General features: G+C 42.1%; 3 protein-coding genes across 5 annotated transcripts; 1 reads left to right on the forward strand and 2 right to left on the reverse strand.

Moving 5' to 3' along the window:
• Positions 1-1,545: 1,545 nt before the first annotated feature.
• Positions 1,546-4,026, reverse strand: hmgb2a (high mobility group box 2a). The gene is made up of 5 exons (XM_077718481.1): positions 3,860-4,026; positions 2,949-3,110; positions 2,528-2,676; positions 2,291-2,465; positions 1,546-2,222 (listed from the first exon to the last, which is right to left on the reverse strand). Exons 2-5 carry the CDS (start codon positions 3,093-3,095, stop codon positions 2,046-2,048), a joined length of 648 nt encoding a protein of 215 aa, XP_077574607.1. The 5' UTR covers positions 3,096-3,110; positions 3,860-4,026; the 3' UTR covers positions 1,546-2,045.
• Positions 4,027-4,549: 523 nt separating this feature from the next.
• On the forward strand, positions 4,550-7,166 carry pmm2 (phosphomannomutase 2). Of its 2 annotated transcripts, none has more exons than XM_077718968.1 (8): positions 4,550-4,779; positions 5,237-5,348; positions 5,428-5,504; positions 5,565-5,656; positions 5,747-5,846; positions 5,976-6,051; positions 6,113-6,228; positions 6,621-7,166. In XM_077718968.1, exons 1-8 carry the CDS (start codon positions 4,705-4,707, stop codon positions 6,723-6,725), a joined length of 753 nt encoding a protein of 250 aa, XP_077575094.1. In that variant the 5' UTR covers positions 4,550-4,704; the 3' UTR covers positions 6,726-7,166. The 2 variants fall into 2 exon arrangements, with proteins under 2 accessions (XP_077575094.1, XP_077575096.1); XM_077718970.1 differs by lacking the exon at positions 6,621-7,166 and adding an exon at positions 6,394-6,536.
• Positions 7,167-8,622: 1,456 nt separating this feature from the next.
• mtmr7b (myotubularin related protein 7b) lies at positions 8,623-15,185 on the reverse strand. 2 transcript variants are annotated; one of them, XM_077719605.1, is made up of 14 exons: positions 14,926-15,185; positions 14,230-14,355; positions 13,506-13,668; positions 12,949-13,106; positions 12,730-12,858; positions 12,526-12,660; positions 12,319-12,451; positions 12,109-12,218; positions 11,580-11,705; positions 11,457-11,506; positions 11,023-11,223; positions 10,724-10,858; positions 10,391-10,517; positions 8,623-9,777 (listed from the first exon to the last, which is right to left on the reverse strand). In XM_077719605.1, the coding sequence occupies exons 1-14, from the start codon at positions 14,947-14,949 to the stop codon at positions 9,469-9,471; spliced, it is 1,926 nt and encodes a 641-aa protein (XP_077575731.1). In that variant the 5' UTR covers positions 14,950-15,185; the 3' UTR covers positions 8,623-9,468. The 2 variants fall into 2 exon arrangements, with proteins under 2 accessions (XP_077575731.1, XP_077575732.1); XM_077719606.1 differs by having other exon boundaries at positions 9,573-9,777; positions 10,345-10,517; positions 14,926-15,184.
• Positions 15,186-15,442: the final 257 nt, after the last annotated feature.

The raw sequence follows: 15,442 nt of genomic DNA on the forward strand, positions 1-15,442 counted from the left end.
GACTGCGATGGTATTCTATATAGTGGCAATGTCTATTATTTATTTCTTCTGCTGTAATTCACAGTTTTTCTTTTTAAATGATTATTTTATGGGTTTATTGAAATATTTCATTTTTTTAATGACTGTCGCTTTGTGAGCCTGAATTCACACTCATTTTCATGATCGCTTTTTTCAGAACCTTGGAGAGCAGCAAACTGCGTTTCAATGCGCATTTCATAAGGTCAACATCACACGAAGTGAACATATTAAAGCATTGCAACAGAAATCCACTCAAACTTAGCATTTTTTTAAACTCACTTCATTTTTATTGTATAGAAATCTTTTTAGAACTATTTATTAATGTCTGCACTCATTGTACTTGTATAATGTCAATAAAGCCATTGAATGTAATGGGTGAGGTCCTCCAGTGTCGTAAATGTGCAAAAATCTGATGTAAAGAAGCAATTTACAAAGTGTAAAATTCCCAATGGACATCCAACATCTCTCAGATGAACTGGCCTTCTGCTAGGAGTCTTCTATCACGAGTTCCATCTGTTTTATTTACTCCTGCATTTTGTAAGGGTAAATCAATAAAGCGCATCAAGGTGGGTTGCCAGTTCCATGTCAAGACAGTCATTTAATGTCGCCGTTGTCAATGATGCACTCGAATGAACGCTTACGGATTAGATGAAACCGATAGCAGAACCGGACTAGAAGGCGATTGCGCGGAGGATCATCCATCTTCCACGAGCTAAACAAACGTTAGCCACCTCTCACCCGTGTCACAGACTTTCATTGACTATATTTGTGTTTGGTTTGAGATGTCATCAACAGGTTTCAGCGCCGTTGACTAATACGCGAGTGGGGATGCTGTCCACTGGGATGTGAAGGTAAGTAGACGCTCCTTCGCACGATTCTAGCACCGATTTGTCCGCGATTAGGACCTGCACGTCATGCCGCCACCGGCGAGCTATTGCGACGACAATTGTTTGTTCGGGGGTCGTGAGCTTACCATCAATCGGAGGCTGTCTGGGGCTCGAGCACAATGGACAGCTCCTCGAGACTCCAAACGGGCTTCCTGTCCCCCTGGTCAAGCTGCAAGGTTGCCTCCGACGTCGGCGGCGATTGGGCAGATGGGAGGCTCGAGTTAATCCGTGATTGGTCCAGATTTAGTGCCAGTCATCCCTTTTCATCTTGAACTCAAGAGTATATGACAAACCACAAGGATCGTGAGATTCTTGGAGTTTCTCAACATCTACTGGCAGATAGTCGCTATTGCCAAAATGTATTCTTATTGTAGTTTAGCAGATTCAAGTGACACCAAGTGGGCAACTTTGGGAGCAAGTACCTTACATTCTACTTCCTAAAGTACTTTTAATTTGTTATGCCATTTACATCGACTAAAACATTATATTTTGAGTGGCAACAAAATCCTTGAACACTTTGAGTACTATATTCTACCAATAAAGTACCCCGAGGTTATCAAAGTAGATTTGTTATTGAAAGCAAAAGAATTCCTTTGCTCAGCCACATTTCCCCAAATGAAAAATGACAGATTACATCCTCTAACCAATATACAAAATTTTATTTTTTAAGAAAAAACAAAAAGTTCAGTTCTACAATGTTTAATAATAAAATGGCTGCAATTTTTTCCCATTTAATTCAAACAGTAAGTCTGAGTAAAATGACAGTGAACAAAACGGCACCACTAAACAAACCTAAGCAGTGCTCTGGAAAAGCCAACATTTCTTTAAAACCTTGCTGTCCGCCGGCCGACCGACCGTTCCACAGGTGAACATCCTCCCAAATGTGGCGCGACCGACCAAAAGTCGGCCATTTTGATAGCGCAACGAGGATCTAAAGAAATCGTTAAGGGGACTAACTGAGGGGGGATGGGATGGAGGGGGAGAAAATTCAACTAAATCCCTGAAATGGACAAGGAATACAGGTCTGATCCACATGGCTCAACAGGGACAGCAGGCTATACTTTTCGAACACCCACACAATGAAATAATTGAGTTTAACGCATTGCAAACAAACAACGACCCACGTGGCGATCCGCCGGCTTAATCGTCGTCTTCGTCATCGTCGTCATCTTCCTCCTCCTCTTCGTCGTCATCGTCCTCGTCATCATCGTCGTCGTCATCGGCGACCGGCTGGGACTTCTTTGGCCTCCCGGGGCCACCCTTTTTGCCGGTGTCAGCCTTCCCTGAGCCGCCAGTGGCCTTGTACGCCGCAACATCCTAGTGAGGATAAGTTTGGACGGTTTGTCAAAACGGCCGCGGGCACGGAAAGACGGCGGCTGCGTTACCTTCTCATATTTTTCCTTCAGTTTGCCGGCTTTGGCCTCGTACGGAGCCTTATCTTTGGCAGTCTGTGTAGACCACAACTCGCCGAGCTTTTTGGCGATGTCTCCAATGGTGATGCCGGGGTTCTCCTCCTTGATCCGGGGCCGGTGGTCCGAGCAGAAGACGAAGAAGGCAGAGCTGAGGAAAAGAAGGGGCTTTAGATGGGACGCAGACAGATTTTCTAGCCATTTTTTGCTTACGGGGGCCTTTTAGGGGCGTTGGGGTCCTTTTTCTTCTTTCCCATTTTGGCACCCTTCTCGGGCACATAGGACTTCATCTCCCGGTCGTAGCGGACCTTGTCATTCTTTGCCAAGTCCTCAAACTTCAGTTTTTCCTTGCTTGACATGGTCTGCACACAAATGCCAAAAATGGCTTCAATAAATATAATGTTTCACCTGCTAGGACAATTAAACATAGATATAGCCCAGGTATGGGCAAACTATAGCCCGTGGGGCCTTTTAATCTGGCCCCAATGCCAAATGCCCCAATAGATGACAAAAAGAAGGATAAACACTAAATTCTCCACCCAATTCAGGATGCCAGTTTATTAAAAAAAAATGGGCGTTTTTTAAGAATACATTAATTATCGAGATTAGGACTAATACAACCATGTTAGATTACCTTCCATCTTTCAGAGCACTTCTTGGAAAACTCAGCAAATCCAACACTGACTCCTGGGTGTTTCTTTTTGTGCTCCTCACGGCAGGTCGCCACAAAAAATGCATAGGATGAGGTTTTGCCTCTGGGCTTGTTTGGGTCCTTCTTCATAACTGCTTTTTATATCTAGCAAAGATAATGAGAAAACAAATGAGGCAAAAAATGTTCCAAAAATATTTTTTCCGAGAAAAAAATAATTATATGGAAAAAAGTAGGTGGTATAACGATAGTTATTACTATGAAAGGAGTATGGTTGTTTTCGTTAGTATTCCCGAGGCTTTCCGAGTTTTAAACGAGTCACACGGGCAAAAAAAGATGGTTCGTGGCCTTAATCGGCTTTCTGCCTTGTAGAGACAAAAAGACGCGACTCCATTTTGTATCTTCCCGCCTAAACTAAACTTCGCAAAACCCCCTAAAGTGGCCGTGGAACTCATTCTAAAGCTCCACACGACGTATTTTGTTAGGTTTAAATATCCCCCGTGACTTGAGTTAAAAGACGGAAGGAAACGGGCCTCTAAGCGACTGAATTTCATAGTTGAACGCTCTTCGGCCATCGTGCTAAGCTCTATACCAAATGGCGTTTGAGCTGCAGTTGTTTACCAAGAAGAAGGCAGACTGCGCAGTTTTTACCTCACCAACAAATACAGACCACGGGATAATCTTCTATATAGTAACATTACCACACTACACATGTACACTTTAAATGTAAACTCGACAGTTTATCATATTTAAACACTCAAAACGTTCTCACGAGCTACGACACAAGTGAGGCCCACGGAATGGCTGTAGTTTAACGACCACGTACATACTGTTGAAACAACCTTTCACGACACGACGAATATAAAGCGTGGAAACAAGTGAAAATGGAGACTAACCTGTTACAATTTGGACAATGAACAACGGACTGAAGAGTGGAGACGATACAAAGCCTAGAGGTTTTGTCACGGTCTGCGACGCCACACTAACTGCCCTCAAGTACTTGTAGAGCTCCGCCTTCGGTGGCAGCGGATAGGTCGAATGCGAACATTTCAATTTGAACACAGAGGATGACGCAGAAACGCCCTCTTGGATTGGTCCAAATATCGGGAGAGACAACCTCAGTGTGCTTCTTTTATCTGAATGTCGATTGGCTAGGGACGGGTTTTAAACACATGGCGCGAAAGCTTCTTTGTTTGAAATAAAAACAGGGTTTTTGTCTTTAATTGTTTGGCGAGGTAGACATTTCGTATTTTATCACAACATACCTCGACCGCGGTGCACATGGGAGCGAGTCAATTAAATGTACCCACATCCATACATTTATAAATAATGAAAGTATATACATATTATATAACCATATCTGAAATCTGGATGGATTTAAATACGTTGTGATTTTTAAAATCATACTAATTAAGTGGAAATGGCGAATTCTGGAGATAAGAAAATGCTATAAACATTTATAAGAATCTCAGGCGTTTATGACAAAGCACTGCGTTCGAAAATCTGTTGCAAGCTGAAATCAGCTCCGCGCATGCGTAAATTTAGAGTGAATTTAGCTCCAGTCCAGTAGACGGCGAAATTTCGCTTTCTCGCTGCTTAACAGCTGCCGTTGTAGTCAAATAAGAAACGCAGTCCGGAAAAGATTTACTTATGAATGTACTCGTAGTGAAATTCCCGGAACAATAGCCATAAACGGAGGTGACACTACTTTGGGACTTTGCCGAAGAAGCTGGGAAAGAAAATGGGGGACATCGCTGTGAACCATAAAACTCTATGCCTATTTGATGTAGACGGCACCCTGACAGCCGCGAGACAAGTAGATTATTTCTTTTCACATTTCAAATACGCCTCACTTGTTTCAAACCTTAATGTTACACCTAATTTATGAGTATTTAATTTATTTTTTTATTGTAATGATCGCCTTATAAGTGGTCAGACTCGAACGGTCATCTTTCTCTTAAAGTTGAGTCATCACTGGTTTGGCCACGCCTCCTTTCCATGTAGTATTTTGTAACAGCTGTTTATGTCAAGTGTATTAGTACTGCGATTATTCACACTCAATATTAAAAGAAATCCAGCATTTGCTAAAAAGAAAAATACACAGATCAATCAAAGCTGGTAGAGTTACTCTAAATATTGGTTTCATAACCTTTAAAAGTGGTCTAACAAATACATATGAGGCCTAATGTTCCTTTACGGGTGAAACTTTTGTTTTAATCTCACGATAAAAGGAAAGAGTTGTATTTTAACTGTTAAATAAATGGTGTTTGCAGCCTATAACTGCTGAAATGGCCTCGTTTATTGAGAAGTTGAAGACTCGGGTTCGTGTTGGCGTGGTCGGCGGTTCGGACCTGGTGAAAATCAAAGAGCAACTGGGAAATGATGGTAAGAAACACAAACATTTGTCTTGTCCTTACCTACTTCAAACTTGTATAAAATGTCCACAATGATTGTCTGTTAACAGTGATCCAGAAAATGTACTACGTATTTGCGGAGAATGGTCTTGTGGCCTACAAGGAGGGACACTTACTATCCATTCAGGTAAGACATTGTCCTCCAAAGGCTTTTCCTAAAGCTAAAATATCTCCTTCATCTCATCAGTCCATTCAAGCTGAGATGGGAGAAGAACTACTGCACCAGTTTATCGACTTTTGTCTCGTCTACTTGTCCAAAATCAAACTTCCCAAGAAGAGGTTATTACTACCTTACTTCTTTCTTTACCTCTCTTATTCATTAAGCCTTCAAACCAGCTGGAATTGTTTTTATATTTTTGTTCTTGGCAGGGGTACGTTTATCGAATTTCGTAACGGCATGTTGAACATTTCTCCGATTGGTCGCGGCTGTACCTTGGAAGAACGCAAAGAGTTCTATGAACTGGATCAGGTAGCATCAATTCTCTCACTTTGACTCATTTAGCTTGTGTTTAGATTAAAAATAAAGATACAAATAGATGGGGATATCTCATCCCCCCCCCCCCCCCCCCCCCCCCCATTCTGTTTCTGGCACCAACAGAGAGAAAAAATCCGGGAGACGTTTGTCTCCGTTTTAAAAGAAGAGTTCAAAGGAAAAGGCCTGTCGTTTTCAATCGGTGAGTGACGCTTTATTGGACGACCTGTCATTTTTTTGACTCATTTTGGGATTCCTGGCAGGAGGGCAAATCAGCTTCGACGTGTTCCCCGAGGGTTGGGATAAGAGATACTGCTTGGGGATCCTGGAGAAGGACAAGTACTCCACCATTCATTTCTTCGGGGACAAGACCAAGCCGGTCAGTTTGCCGCCTTTTCTACCTCGATGGCAATCACTTTTAGTGCTACAAATACCTTCAAAAGAAGTAGAAAACTAACGTGACCGGATGTTTGGTCGCCGGTCAAATGTACTTGGATATTAAACTCTCTCTCATGAATATAATTTTGAGAACTGCTTTCAACAGTAAACTCTCTGTCACCAAACGTCCGGCCACCAAACGTCCGGCCACCAAACGTCCGGCCACCAAACGTCCGGCCACCAAACGTCCGGCCACCAAAAGTCCGGCCACCAAACGTCCGGCCACCAAACGTCCGGCCATCAAACGTCCGGCCACCAAACGTCTGGGTGACCAAACGTCCGGCGACCCAAACTAATGATGAATATTGTGTGTATGTTATTGTTTTGTTTTAGGGAGGAAATGACCACGAGATCTACTGTGACCCTCGCACGGTTGGACATGAAGTGACGTGTCCGGAAGAAACGCTCAAACTTTGCCAGCAACTTTTCTTTTCGTGAGAAAAGTACCTGAGGGGGGTGTGTCAAGAGGCGGGGCCTATGGTGGGCTCAGTTTTTTTTCTTTATGAAGACCAAAACACGACATGAAAGCCAAAATTTCAAAATAAGAAGCCTCTTTCTATTCAGTTTTAAAATGTAGAGTCTGATGTCATTGGCTACCATTGGGGCGATTGACGTCCAATCTAATTTGACTGGGAGGCCTGGCAGTGATTTTTTTCTTTTTTAGGCAAAGCAATCATCATATGTGCATCATTTCTGTCAAATTGACAAAAAAAACATTCTATGTGTCAAATCTGTGAAGGATGAAAATAATATATTTTTCTTTCTACTTGGTTGATAAAAACATATTTCACTTTTCATTTAGATTTTTTTTATTTACTGTATGATGTCCTGAATTGAATTTGAAGGCTTTTGAAATAAAACAGTTGCCAAATACGACAATGATGTATTTTTCTCTGTCATTCAATATCCCTTTTACTGATCATTTATTTAACCTTGCAGATAAACTAAACATTTTGTGAATGTAGCTAAAGTTCCTTGTAATCACAAAAAAATGTGATTTGAATCCCTCTATTAACACGAAATCCCACTTTTTCTACTTTTCAATGAGCCAACCTTCTGCCCGAATACTTTCTTATCAGGGTTCCTATTCAGGGGTGCTCAAGGCCCACCGTGGCTGGAGGAAACACTTTTTTGTTCCATCCCAGACACAAAGTTGAACCACAACGGGGGTTGGGCTCAAACAAGCACCTGACGGCAATCCACTGATTGCACTCGCAGTACACTTAGTATTGTATCTTTAGAGCAAGGACTGAAAATATGCACCCCATTTGTCAAGTAATTTCCACTTTGCGGAATAGTTAGCCCACCCCTGTTAAATAAAAGCCTAGTCTTATGGGATGCTACATCTTCCTTCATATGTCCAACACTTCAACTTTATCAAGGTGCTCTTAAATGGGTCAAAATGTCTGAAACGTTTGAAATAGGTGAAAAAAAAGTCTTGGACTGGCTTCCACAGTCTATACCAGGGGTGGGGCTAAGCGGTGCTCGAGGACTGTTCGCTGTGGGGGCAGCAGCTTTTTGGTCCAGAGAAACAGAGTTGAACCACAACGGGGGTTGGGATGAAACAAGCACCTGACGCCAATCCACTGATTGCACTCGCAGTACACTTAGTATTGAGGAAAGCTTTCCTCTTTAGAAAGTTGGAACTAAAGCCCTTTGTGGAATATTTTGCCCACCTACCCCTGTTACCAGAAGGCCTAGTCTTATGGGATGCTATTTCTTCATAAGTCCAAGGCTTGAATTTTATCAAGTCGCTTTTAAGTGGTTCAAAATGTCAAATGTCTGCAATGTTTGAAATCAGTCCAAAAAAGTGTTTGACTTACTTTGAGGGTCCACACCAAGGCTGGGCAAAGTTCTCTCCCAGTGCTGCTGTGGGTGGGGGTAGATTTTTGGTCCTCAGAAACAGAGTTGAACCACAACGGGGGTTGGGCTGAAACAAGCACCTGACGTCAATCCGCTGATTGCACTCGCAGGACACTTAGTATTGCAGAAAGGGATCACACATGACGTACTGCAGGGCTGTTCCAACTTTTTTTTTGCTCCATTTCAAGGAGTTATCTATCCTTACAATAATGTCATCATAAATGTGACCAGACTTTTGGTCACTAGTCAAATGTAATTAGATATCAAACAGTACTTAGATATTAATAGTAAACTCTCGGTCACCATTCGACCAGCGATCAAACATCCGGCGACCAAACGTCCGAGCACCAGAAAATGGGCAAAGGGGGAGGGATCAAAATGTTAACTGTCGTACCATCTACCAATAGTAGCTTGGCCATCTTCACAACGGCTCTACATTGACTTTTTGTGTTGGATAAGAAATCAAAGCATGTTATGGTCAGCTGAAAGAGTTTATTGTTTTACCATGAAGAAGAATACAATGTGATAATACGGCATGACTCTTTACAAAAACTCATTTCATCTTGCTGTCCTCTATTTCCATTGAGTTCCAAGTACATTTATACAGCATTGTCCCAAAATGTATAAAAACATAAAATAAAATACAAAAAAAATGTTTGTTCACTTATTCTGCCTTTAATCCAGGAATAAAATCGCTCCTTAGTCATAGCGTTGGTTTTCAGCAACCCGAAATGATCATTTTCCCTCATCACACACAAAAAAATAGTAAAAACATAACATTGTGGGGGTAAACAATGAATATTGCACAAAATGAAAGCGTGGCTGATGTAAACAATATTCCCATTTTGTTCCACGATGTCAAAATATGACAATGCAAGACTTCCCTTAACGTCTTCCAAGACCTAATTGACTAACAGTGATTATAATAATAAAACAAAAATGTGTTTCAAGCCATCAAGTGCTTGCCAAAGTAAATAATTGCACCACAAGTGATTCACCCATTTCCCCTCTAGCCACGTTTTCTTAGTCAGATATTCTCTGCACCACAAAAACCAAGTTCGAAATCCATTTCCCAAAACAAAAAAAAATGTCTTACGACTTTTACGAGAAGCTAAAAAAGCTAACTGGAAGCTAGCAATGTTCCAATCCACTTGCATGAAATGTTCCACACACTAAAGTGCGTTTTTCTTTAAAAAAAATGACACTAAATGAGCACAATTTTTTAAAAAAGCTCTTTTGCTCTTAAATATATATTAAAAAAAATCAATTTACCCTAAAAAAAGGGGACCAAAACGAAAATAATGCTACGATAGCTTCATTAGCTTGAATGATTTGAGTCGGGCAATGGCGAGGGCCACCCCATCCCATCGGCGTGGGGGTCCCGGCCCTCTTCCCCGGCGCTGGACGATCGGCTGCTGAGGTCCCCCACCCCCGACTCCAGGTCGCTGTGGTTGTCCAGAGGGAGAAGGAGGGCGCGTTTGTCGCCTTTGGCGTCCCGGCCCGCCGGGACGGCGTAGTACGTCCCGGGTGGGTCCGGTCCCAGGTGTCTCGGGCCCACGTTTCCGCTCCTCCTTTTAACCTGGACTTTCTCCCACGTTAGCGGCTTCCCTGTTAGCGCCGCGATCCTCTGTGTGAAAAGGACAACAATTTACTCATCCAGTCAAATGGATAAAATAGGCCACGGTGTCCAAGTGGCGGTCCGTGGGCCATATATGGCCCGTTGCATCATTTTGTGTGGCCCAAGAAAGTCAATCATGAGTGGCGACTGGATCAAATGATAGATATAGATGTATATTATATTTCCTGATTTTCCCCCCTTTTAAATCAATAATTGCAATTTTTAAATCATTTTTTCTGTGTTTTTAGGTCAGAAATCATCTTGCAAATCAAACTAATTTTAAAGATATTTTCGGTTCTCCACTTAAATATGGAACATAAAATATTGTTTTCCTTTTGAAATGAAAATCAATTATTAAACCCTCAAATAATCTATAAAAAATGGAATATTTGGGGTTTTTAATCCAGTTCCTTTAATCCATTTATTTAAAAGAAATCTAAATATTCTATCTAAAATGGTCCGGCCCACAAATAAATGGCATTGACACCCTTGCACTATGCTATCAAAAGTGCTTAAAAAAATAAGAATAAAAAAAAATCTAACTTGGTGTTGATGAGTGTTGTGTTTATTGTATGCCTTGTCTGGAGCCTGGGTGGTAAGGAGCATTTCCTCCGGGTGGTACCTCCTGCTGATTGGCCAGCTCTTCCTCCAGCTGCTGGGACTCCTCCCTCACAGCAGACAGGAAGTCGGCAGGTGATTGACAAGCGGGCGTCGACCCTTCCGTGTGATTGTAGAGTCCCTTCCACATTCTAAAATGAAGAACAAAAAAAATTCCAGTGTTAGAATGTGCAGTGGAATTATTTAAAATTCAGCTCAAATTGATCAAATTGATAAATAGGATGGATAGTAAATGAATATTTGAGATAAATCCAAAGTAAATTATGGGATTAGCAAAGAAAACAATTTTTTTTAGTTGTACAGCGATGAATAGCTAGGCATTGCTGCAGTTCCTTACTTGAAACAGTAGGGGGTGGTGTTGGGTCTGAGGACACCCTGGCACTGACTCAGTTCGGCCTTGTACAGTGGATTAGTAAAGTCCGCTTTGTCCTTCCACAACTGCGGCCAGACGGAATGACTCCGCTCGTGAAGCCTAAAAAAATAAATAATAATAAAACAAACATATATATATCAAATGCACTGTATAGAACGCGAGAGCTTTACGGTATAACACCACAAATATCAAAAACAAAGGACACCAACATTATTTGATGTTGGAAAGGCAGGTTTGAGGTAATTTCCTTTTTTTCTTCTTACCTCATATCGTTGCGCTCCTTCTGACAATTCCCCAGGAATGTTCCGAAATGGCAGGAATAAACGTGCGTGTGTATGGCGATGAGGAATCCCTCATTAAATTCGAAGGCGCAGGGAAACTGCTGAGAAAGCTGCCACACGCATTCCAAGAACTGATCGATAACGGGAGACACCTCCTTGGGATCGCCGTCCAAGTGGGCGTACCTGGAAAATGGAATCAAATTGAAATGAGTAACCATTCATTTTCAATGCAGGGGGACCATGAAATACAAAAAATAGCATATTATTGAAAAAAATGCTCTTACTATTGGTAGATAATAGCAAGCAAATGTGATTTCCGAACTTCGAAAGTTCTACCCGGTAACAACAAGACCCAGATGGACTTTTTTTATTTTTCATACCTGATTTAAGGTAAAGATAATATAATGCTTGTTCACCTGTGGGAGAACTTGTGACCAAAGGAAATCCAGTCTCTTTCTATCAGTACCTGCACGACAAAAGAAGAGGGAGTTACGTACGTGTAAATACTGTGAGGAACAACTAATATGTTTTTTTTTTACCATCATTCCTTTGATGGTTCGATAAAAGGGGTCCAAAAGTATGCTGGCTATGGAACAGGCCTGGGCGGTCCGATCCCAGCCGTCGGAGCAGTGGACCAACACGCTCACCCCCTCGTCAGCCACCGCCTGAACAAAAAACAAAACAAAAAAAAGGATTCTGTGCATTAAATGTCGTGCAAAAATATGGGGGCTCCATGAATGGTTCTTTGAAAACAAAGCGTTTAACCCACGGGTGTCAAAGCGGTGGCCCGGGGGCCAAATCTGGCCCGCCGCATCATTTTGTGCGGCCCGGGAAAGTCAATCATGAGTGGCAACTTTCGGTTTTAGGATCAAATTAGAATGAAGAGTAGAGATGTATATTAAATAAAAAAAACAGACTATTCAGGGCTTTTAATCCAGTTCTTTTAATCGATTTATTTAAAAAAATCTAAATATTATATCTAAAATGGTCCAGTGAAATGGAGTTGACCTTAAAGCGGCCCACCAATCAACCAGTCTGACACATGTGATTTAAATAGTAAGCACGTACCTTGGCGATAAAGACTCCGACGTCAAGTATGGCTTTGATGTGTTTGAGCCAACCCGAGTTTTCCAAACCCCAAAGGAAGTCGGTCATTGACGGGGTTCGCATTTCGCCGACTGCAAGAAAGACCAGCGAGATCAGCAAATTGGCAGCCATCACAGCAAAACACTTTGACCTCCAATTTCACTCTTCCTACTTTCCCCAGTGCGGTCTTACCGTCAATAATTTTCTGTTGACTGTTCCTCATGACGTGGATGTTCTCGATGCCGATAAAGTGCAGCTTGATGTTGCCGTAGTGGTCCTCGTTCTCGTAGCCTTTGCCGGCGGCTCTGTTGGCCATGGCGTTTAGCTGTGTGGACAGTCGGGAAGAGGGAGGGCGCCATGTAGCCAAACGCGCTAGGACTGGGATTTTCAAAGCACTACCTTGGGCCTGGTATCCACCACGTAGATATAGTTACTTCCGGGGTTGGATTTCATCACGGCTTGCAGCATTATTTCGTCCTCTTGGCAACGTGCGCTGAAGCCCGACAGGGGTTGGCTGCAGCGGCAAATGGCGGCCTGGGGGCGGGGCAGAAACGTTAGCGTTACGTTCTCGTGTCGTTCTGGGCGTTTGCGTCAAATACTGACCAGCGTGTCCCGGTGGAAGTAGGAGAGGGCGGGGAATCGACCTCGACTGCGGAATCTGGAGCTGCCGGTGACGACGGAAGATGTGGCCGACTTTGGAATAAATATCTCCGATGGGTACGTTTCGCAGATCTGGAAAGATTTTTTGAGCGGATTTTTTCAAGTTGTCTTTTTTTTTTGAGAAGCAGATTTTGTGTTGAGAAACATTGGCTAGGAACTCACCCGGTATTGACTGTTGGCCGTTGAGGTAACCCAGAGGTTATTTGGAACTCCCATTCTTTTGTAGTCGGCCATCAAGTCGATGAAGTCCCAAGACTCTTGTCTCTCCTCTTTGTTAATGTTGGGGTTGAACGACAGGCAGTACAGCTCGCTGTACTTTTCTGGAAAACAGGAAATATTCAGTCAACCTATCTGAAATTCAATTTCATCCATTTTAAATTCAATTCCAATTCAATTCCAATTCAATTCCAATTCAATTCCAATTCAATTCCAATTCAATTCCAATTCAATTCCAATTCAATTCCAATTCAAATCCAATTTCAAATTTAATTCAAATTCAAATCAAATTCCAATCAAATTCCAATTCAAATCCAATCCCAATTCAAATCAAATCCCAATTCAAATCAAATCCCAATTCAAATCAAATCCCAATTCAATTCCAATGCAATTCCAATTCAATTTCATCAGCATTCAATTCAATTCTGCCGCTTTATTCCTATGACTGGGCGTGTTTTTAAAACCAAATAAAAGACATCATTGGCGCTTCAAAGTGGACCAACCTGGTCGCGACAACCTCAACAAGGAGGCGTAGACATCCAGACAGTCTTTCTCCTGTTGGACGAGAAGCTGGAAGACCCGGAAATCTTTGCAGCGCAAGACGAGCTGACTACCCGCCGGCGTGGTGGGCAACCTCTCCACGCTGCTTACCATGCTGTGCAAGATCTGAAACAAGTCAGTTGCAACACATTTTAATTCCCATAACAGCCAAGACAAACAGACTGTAAGAATGAGGAGGACAAACAACCCTTCCATTAAATCATGGGACCATTAGAGAATGATAAATGACTAACAATAGATTGCAAAACATGACACGCTTGACTTGTACCACGAGGACTAAAATGCAAGTGTCTTCAGTTTTGCCTAGGACACTAGAAAATGCACACACCATCTCATCCTGTTGAGTAATTTGTCATGTGATTCAAAACTATCAAAAAGGACGACATCCAATGAGGAAGCTGTCCATTTTTTTCCTCATAAAAACAGCGTAATCCATTTTTGATAGGGTGCCTGTCTAATTATAATGATTCACAATTGTGTATACAGTCTCTACCGAACATTAAAATGAAACAAAACTTCATTTCATAGTAAAAAAGTAGTGTTAAACCTCAAATATGCGCTAGATGGAATGACACTATTGCCATGAACCATTGGCAGCGATCGTTTGCTTCCGGAATGTTCGGCTAAAACGGTTTGGACAGTTAATAAGAAGGCTTCTCTGCTTACCCACGTCTCCTTGCGTGTTTCAGGGTTGTTTTCTATAAACATGGAATGTGTCGCTGACAGGTAGAGAGTCCCAACAGTGGCTTTTCTTTGGCCTTTTGAGCGGTCCAGAAGATGCACATTTTCCACCTGTATGAAACAAATACACACACGAAGAGGAGTTTTATTTTATTTATTTATCAATGAAACGTCTGTTCTAACTGTTTAATTTGGAGAAAAAAAACTACAATGTCAAAACATTCATGGCTTTTCCTCATGTTAAGAGCATAATTATTATTTTTGCTTCGTCATGGCTGGCCCAATGTCCAAAGATGGCGATGGCATCTGATTAGAAAAATGTCACAAACGCCAACTGTAGAAAATATGTACAAGGTGGGTGTAAACCACTCAATTGATGCTTTTTTAGACGCTTTGAGAAAATGGCATTACGCCCAGTGTCAAGTCACAGAAAAGACAATTTCAAGCCTCGAAATAGGCACAAAATAGGTGCCGTGTTGTGCTTGTTTGTCTACATTCACTAACGCCATAGCGGATGCTCGTCCTTGCCCAAAGGAAGATTCTCGCCCATTTGGGATGCAAAAACCACGGCGTAACTCAGCCGGGTTGGGCTATGAACTAAAAATAACCCGGTGCGAAGAAATAGCAAAATGGCAAATCTCAGTTTGAGTACAAATGTTAGCGTGTCATTGTTGACGATACCTTGGGCGTCCTGATGTGCTCCATCACTGACAAGCAAAATGGTGGTGAGGTGGAGGAGACCGATTGTGGACAGACGTGTGCCCCTTTTAGTGTCCGTGCTATTCCCCGCGGCGGTTGTCCGGACAAGACGATAAAATAAGCGTCATTGTTTTCTACTGAAAGAGAGAAATAATGCTGTAATGTTCTTTTTTTGTCATCTTGAACGTTGCTTTGCCTGCGAAGTAGCACCTTGTAGCGATTTGGGTTGATATGGTCATAGACATGGATATAGACATACACCGCATTGTGCGCATGAAACCGTTGCTACGACACGTGACCGTGGCCTCCATGTTGTATGTGGCAGATCATCTATCACTGCAAGTTTATTTTGGCACGTTAACGCAGGAGATCAGGGCTTCTCAATTATATTATAGCAAGCCAGAAGGGACCTAGTAAAAAAGGACCTTTAAATAAAATCCTAAGCACGTTTCCAAAGAAAAATATCTTTATTGTTGGTCAAGGTCATTGATAGAGTACG

This window comes from Stigmatopora nigra, chromosome 6 (genome assembly GCF_051989575.1).
Source record: "Stigmatopora nigra isolate UIUO_SnigA chromosome 6, RoL_Snig_1.1, whole genome shotgun sequence".
NCBI lineage: Eukaryota > Metazoa > Chordata > Actinopteri > Syngnathiformes > Syngnathidae > Stigmatopora > Stigmatopora nigra.

What these genes read in the sequence shown, in the direction of transcription:
- hmgb2a (XM_077718481.1), bottom strand. Translation starts at nt 3,095, where the DNA reads ATGAAGAAGGACCCAAACAAGCCCAGAGGCAAAACCTCATCCTATGCA. An exon ending in AACGCCCCTAAAAGGCCCCC is followed by an intron (nt 2,466 to 2,527) that starts GTAAGCAAAAAA and finishes TCTTTTCCTCAG; the next exon opens with CTCTGCCTTCTTCGTCTTCT. An exon ending in TGAAGGAAAAATATGAGAAG is followed by an intron (nt 2,223 to 2,290) that starts GTAACGCAGCCG and finishes TATCCTCACTAG; the next exon opens with GATGTTGCGGCGTACAAGGC.
- pmm2 (XM_077718968.1), top strand. Translation starts at nt 4,705, where the DNA reads ATGGGGGACATCGCTGTGAACCATAAAACTCTATGCCTATTTGATGTA. An exon ending in GACACTTACTATCCATTCAG is followed by an intron (nt 5,505 to 5,564) that starts GTAAGACATTGT and finishes TCATCTCATCAG; the next exon opens with TCCATTCAAGCTGAGATGGG. An exon ending in ATCAAACTTCCCAAGAAGAG is followed by an intron (nt 5,657 to 5,746) that starts GTTATTACTACC and finishes TGTTCTTGGCAG; the next exon opens with GGGTACGTTTATCGAATTTC.
- mtmr7b (XM_077719605.1), bottom strand. Translation starts at nt 14,949, where the DNA reads ATGGAGCACATCAGGACGCCCAAG. An exon ending in AGCACATCAGGACGCCCAAG is followed by an intron (nt 14,356 to 14,925) that starts GTATCGTCAACA and finishes TGTTTCATACAG; the next exon opens with GTGGAAAATGTGCATCTTCT. An exon ending in ACCACCCCCTACTGTTTCAA is followed by an intron (nt 10,518 to 10,723) that starts GTAAGGAACTGC and finishes TCTTCATTTTAG; the next exon opens with AATGTGGAAGGGACTCTACA.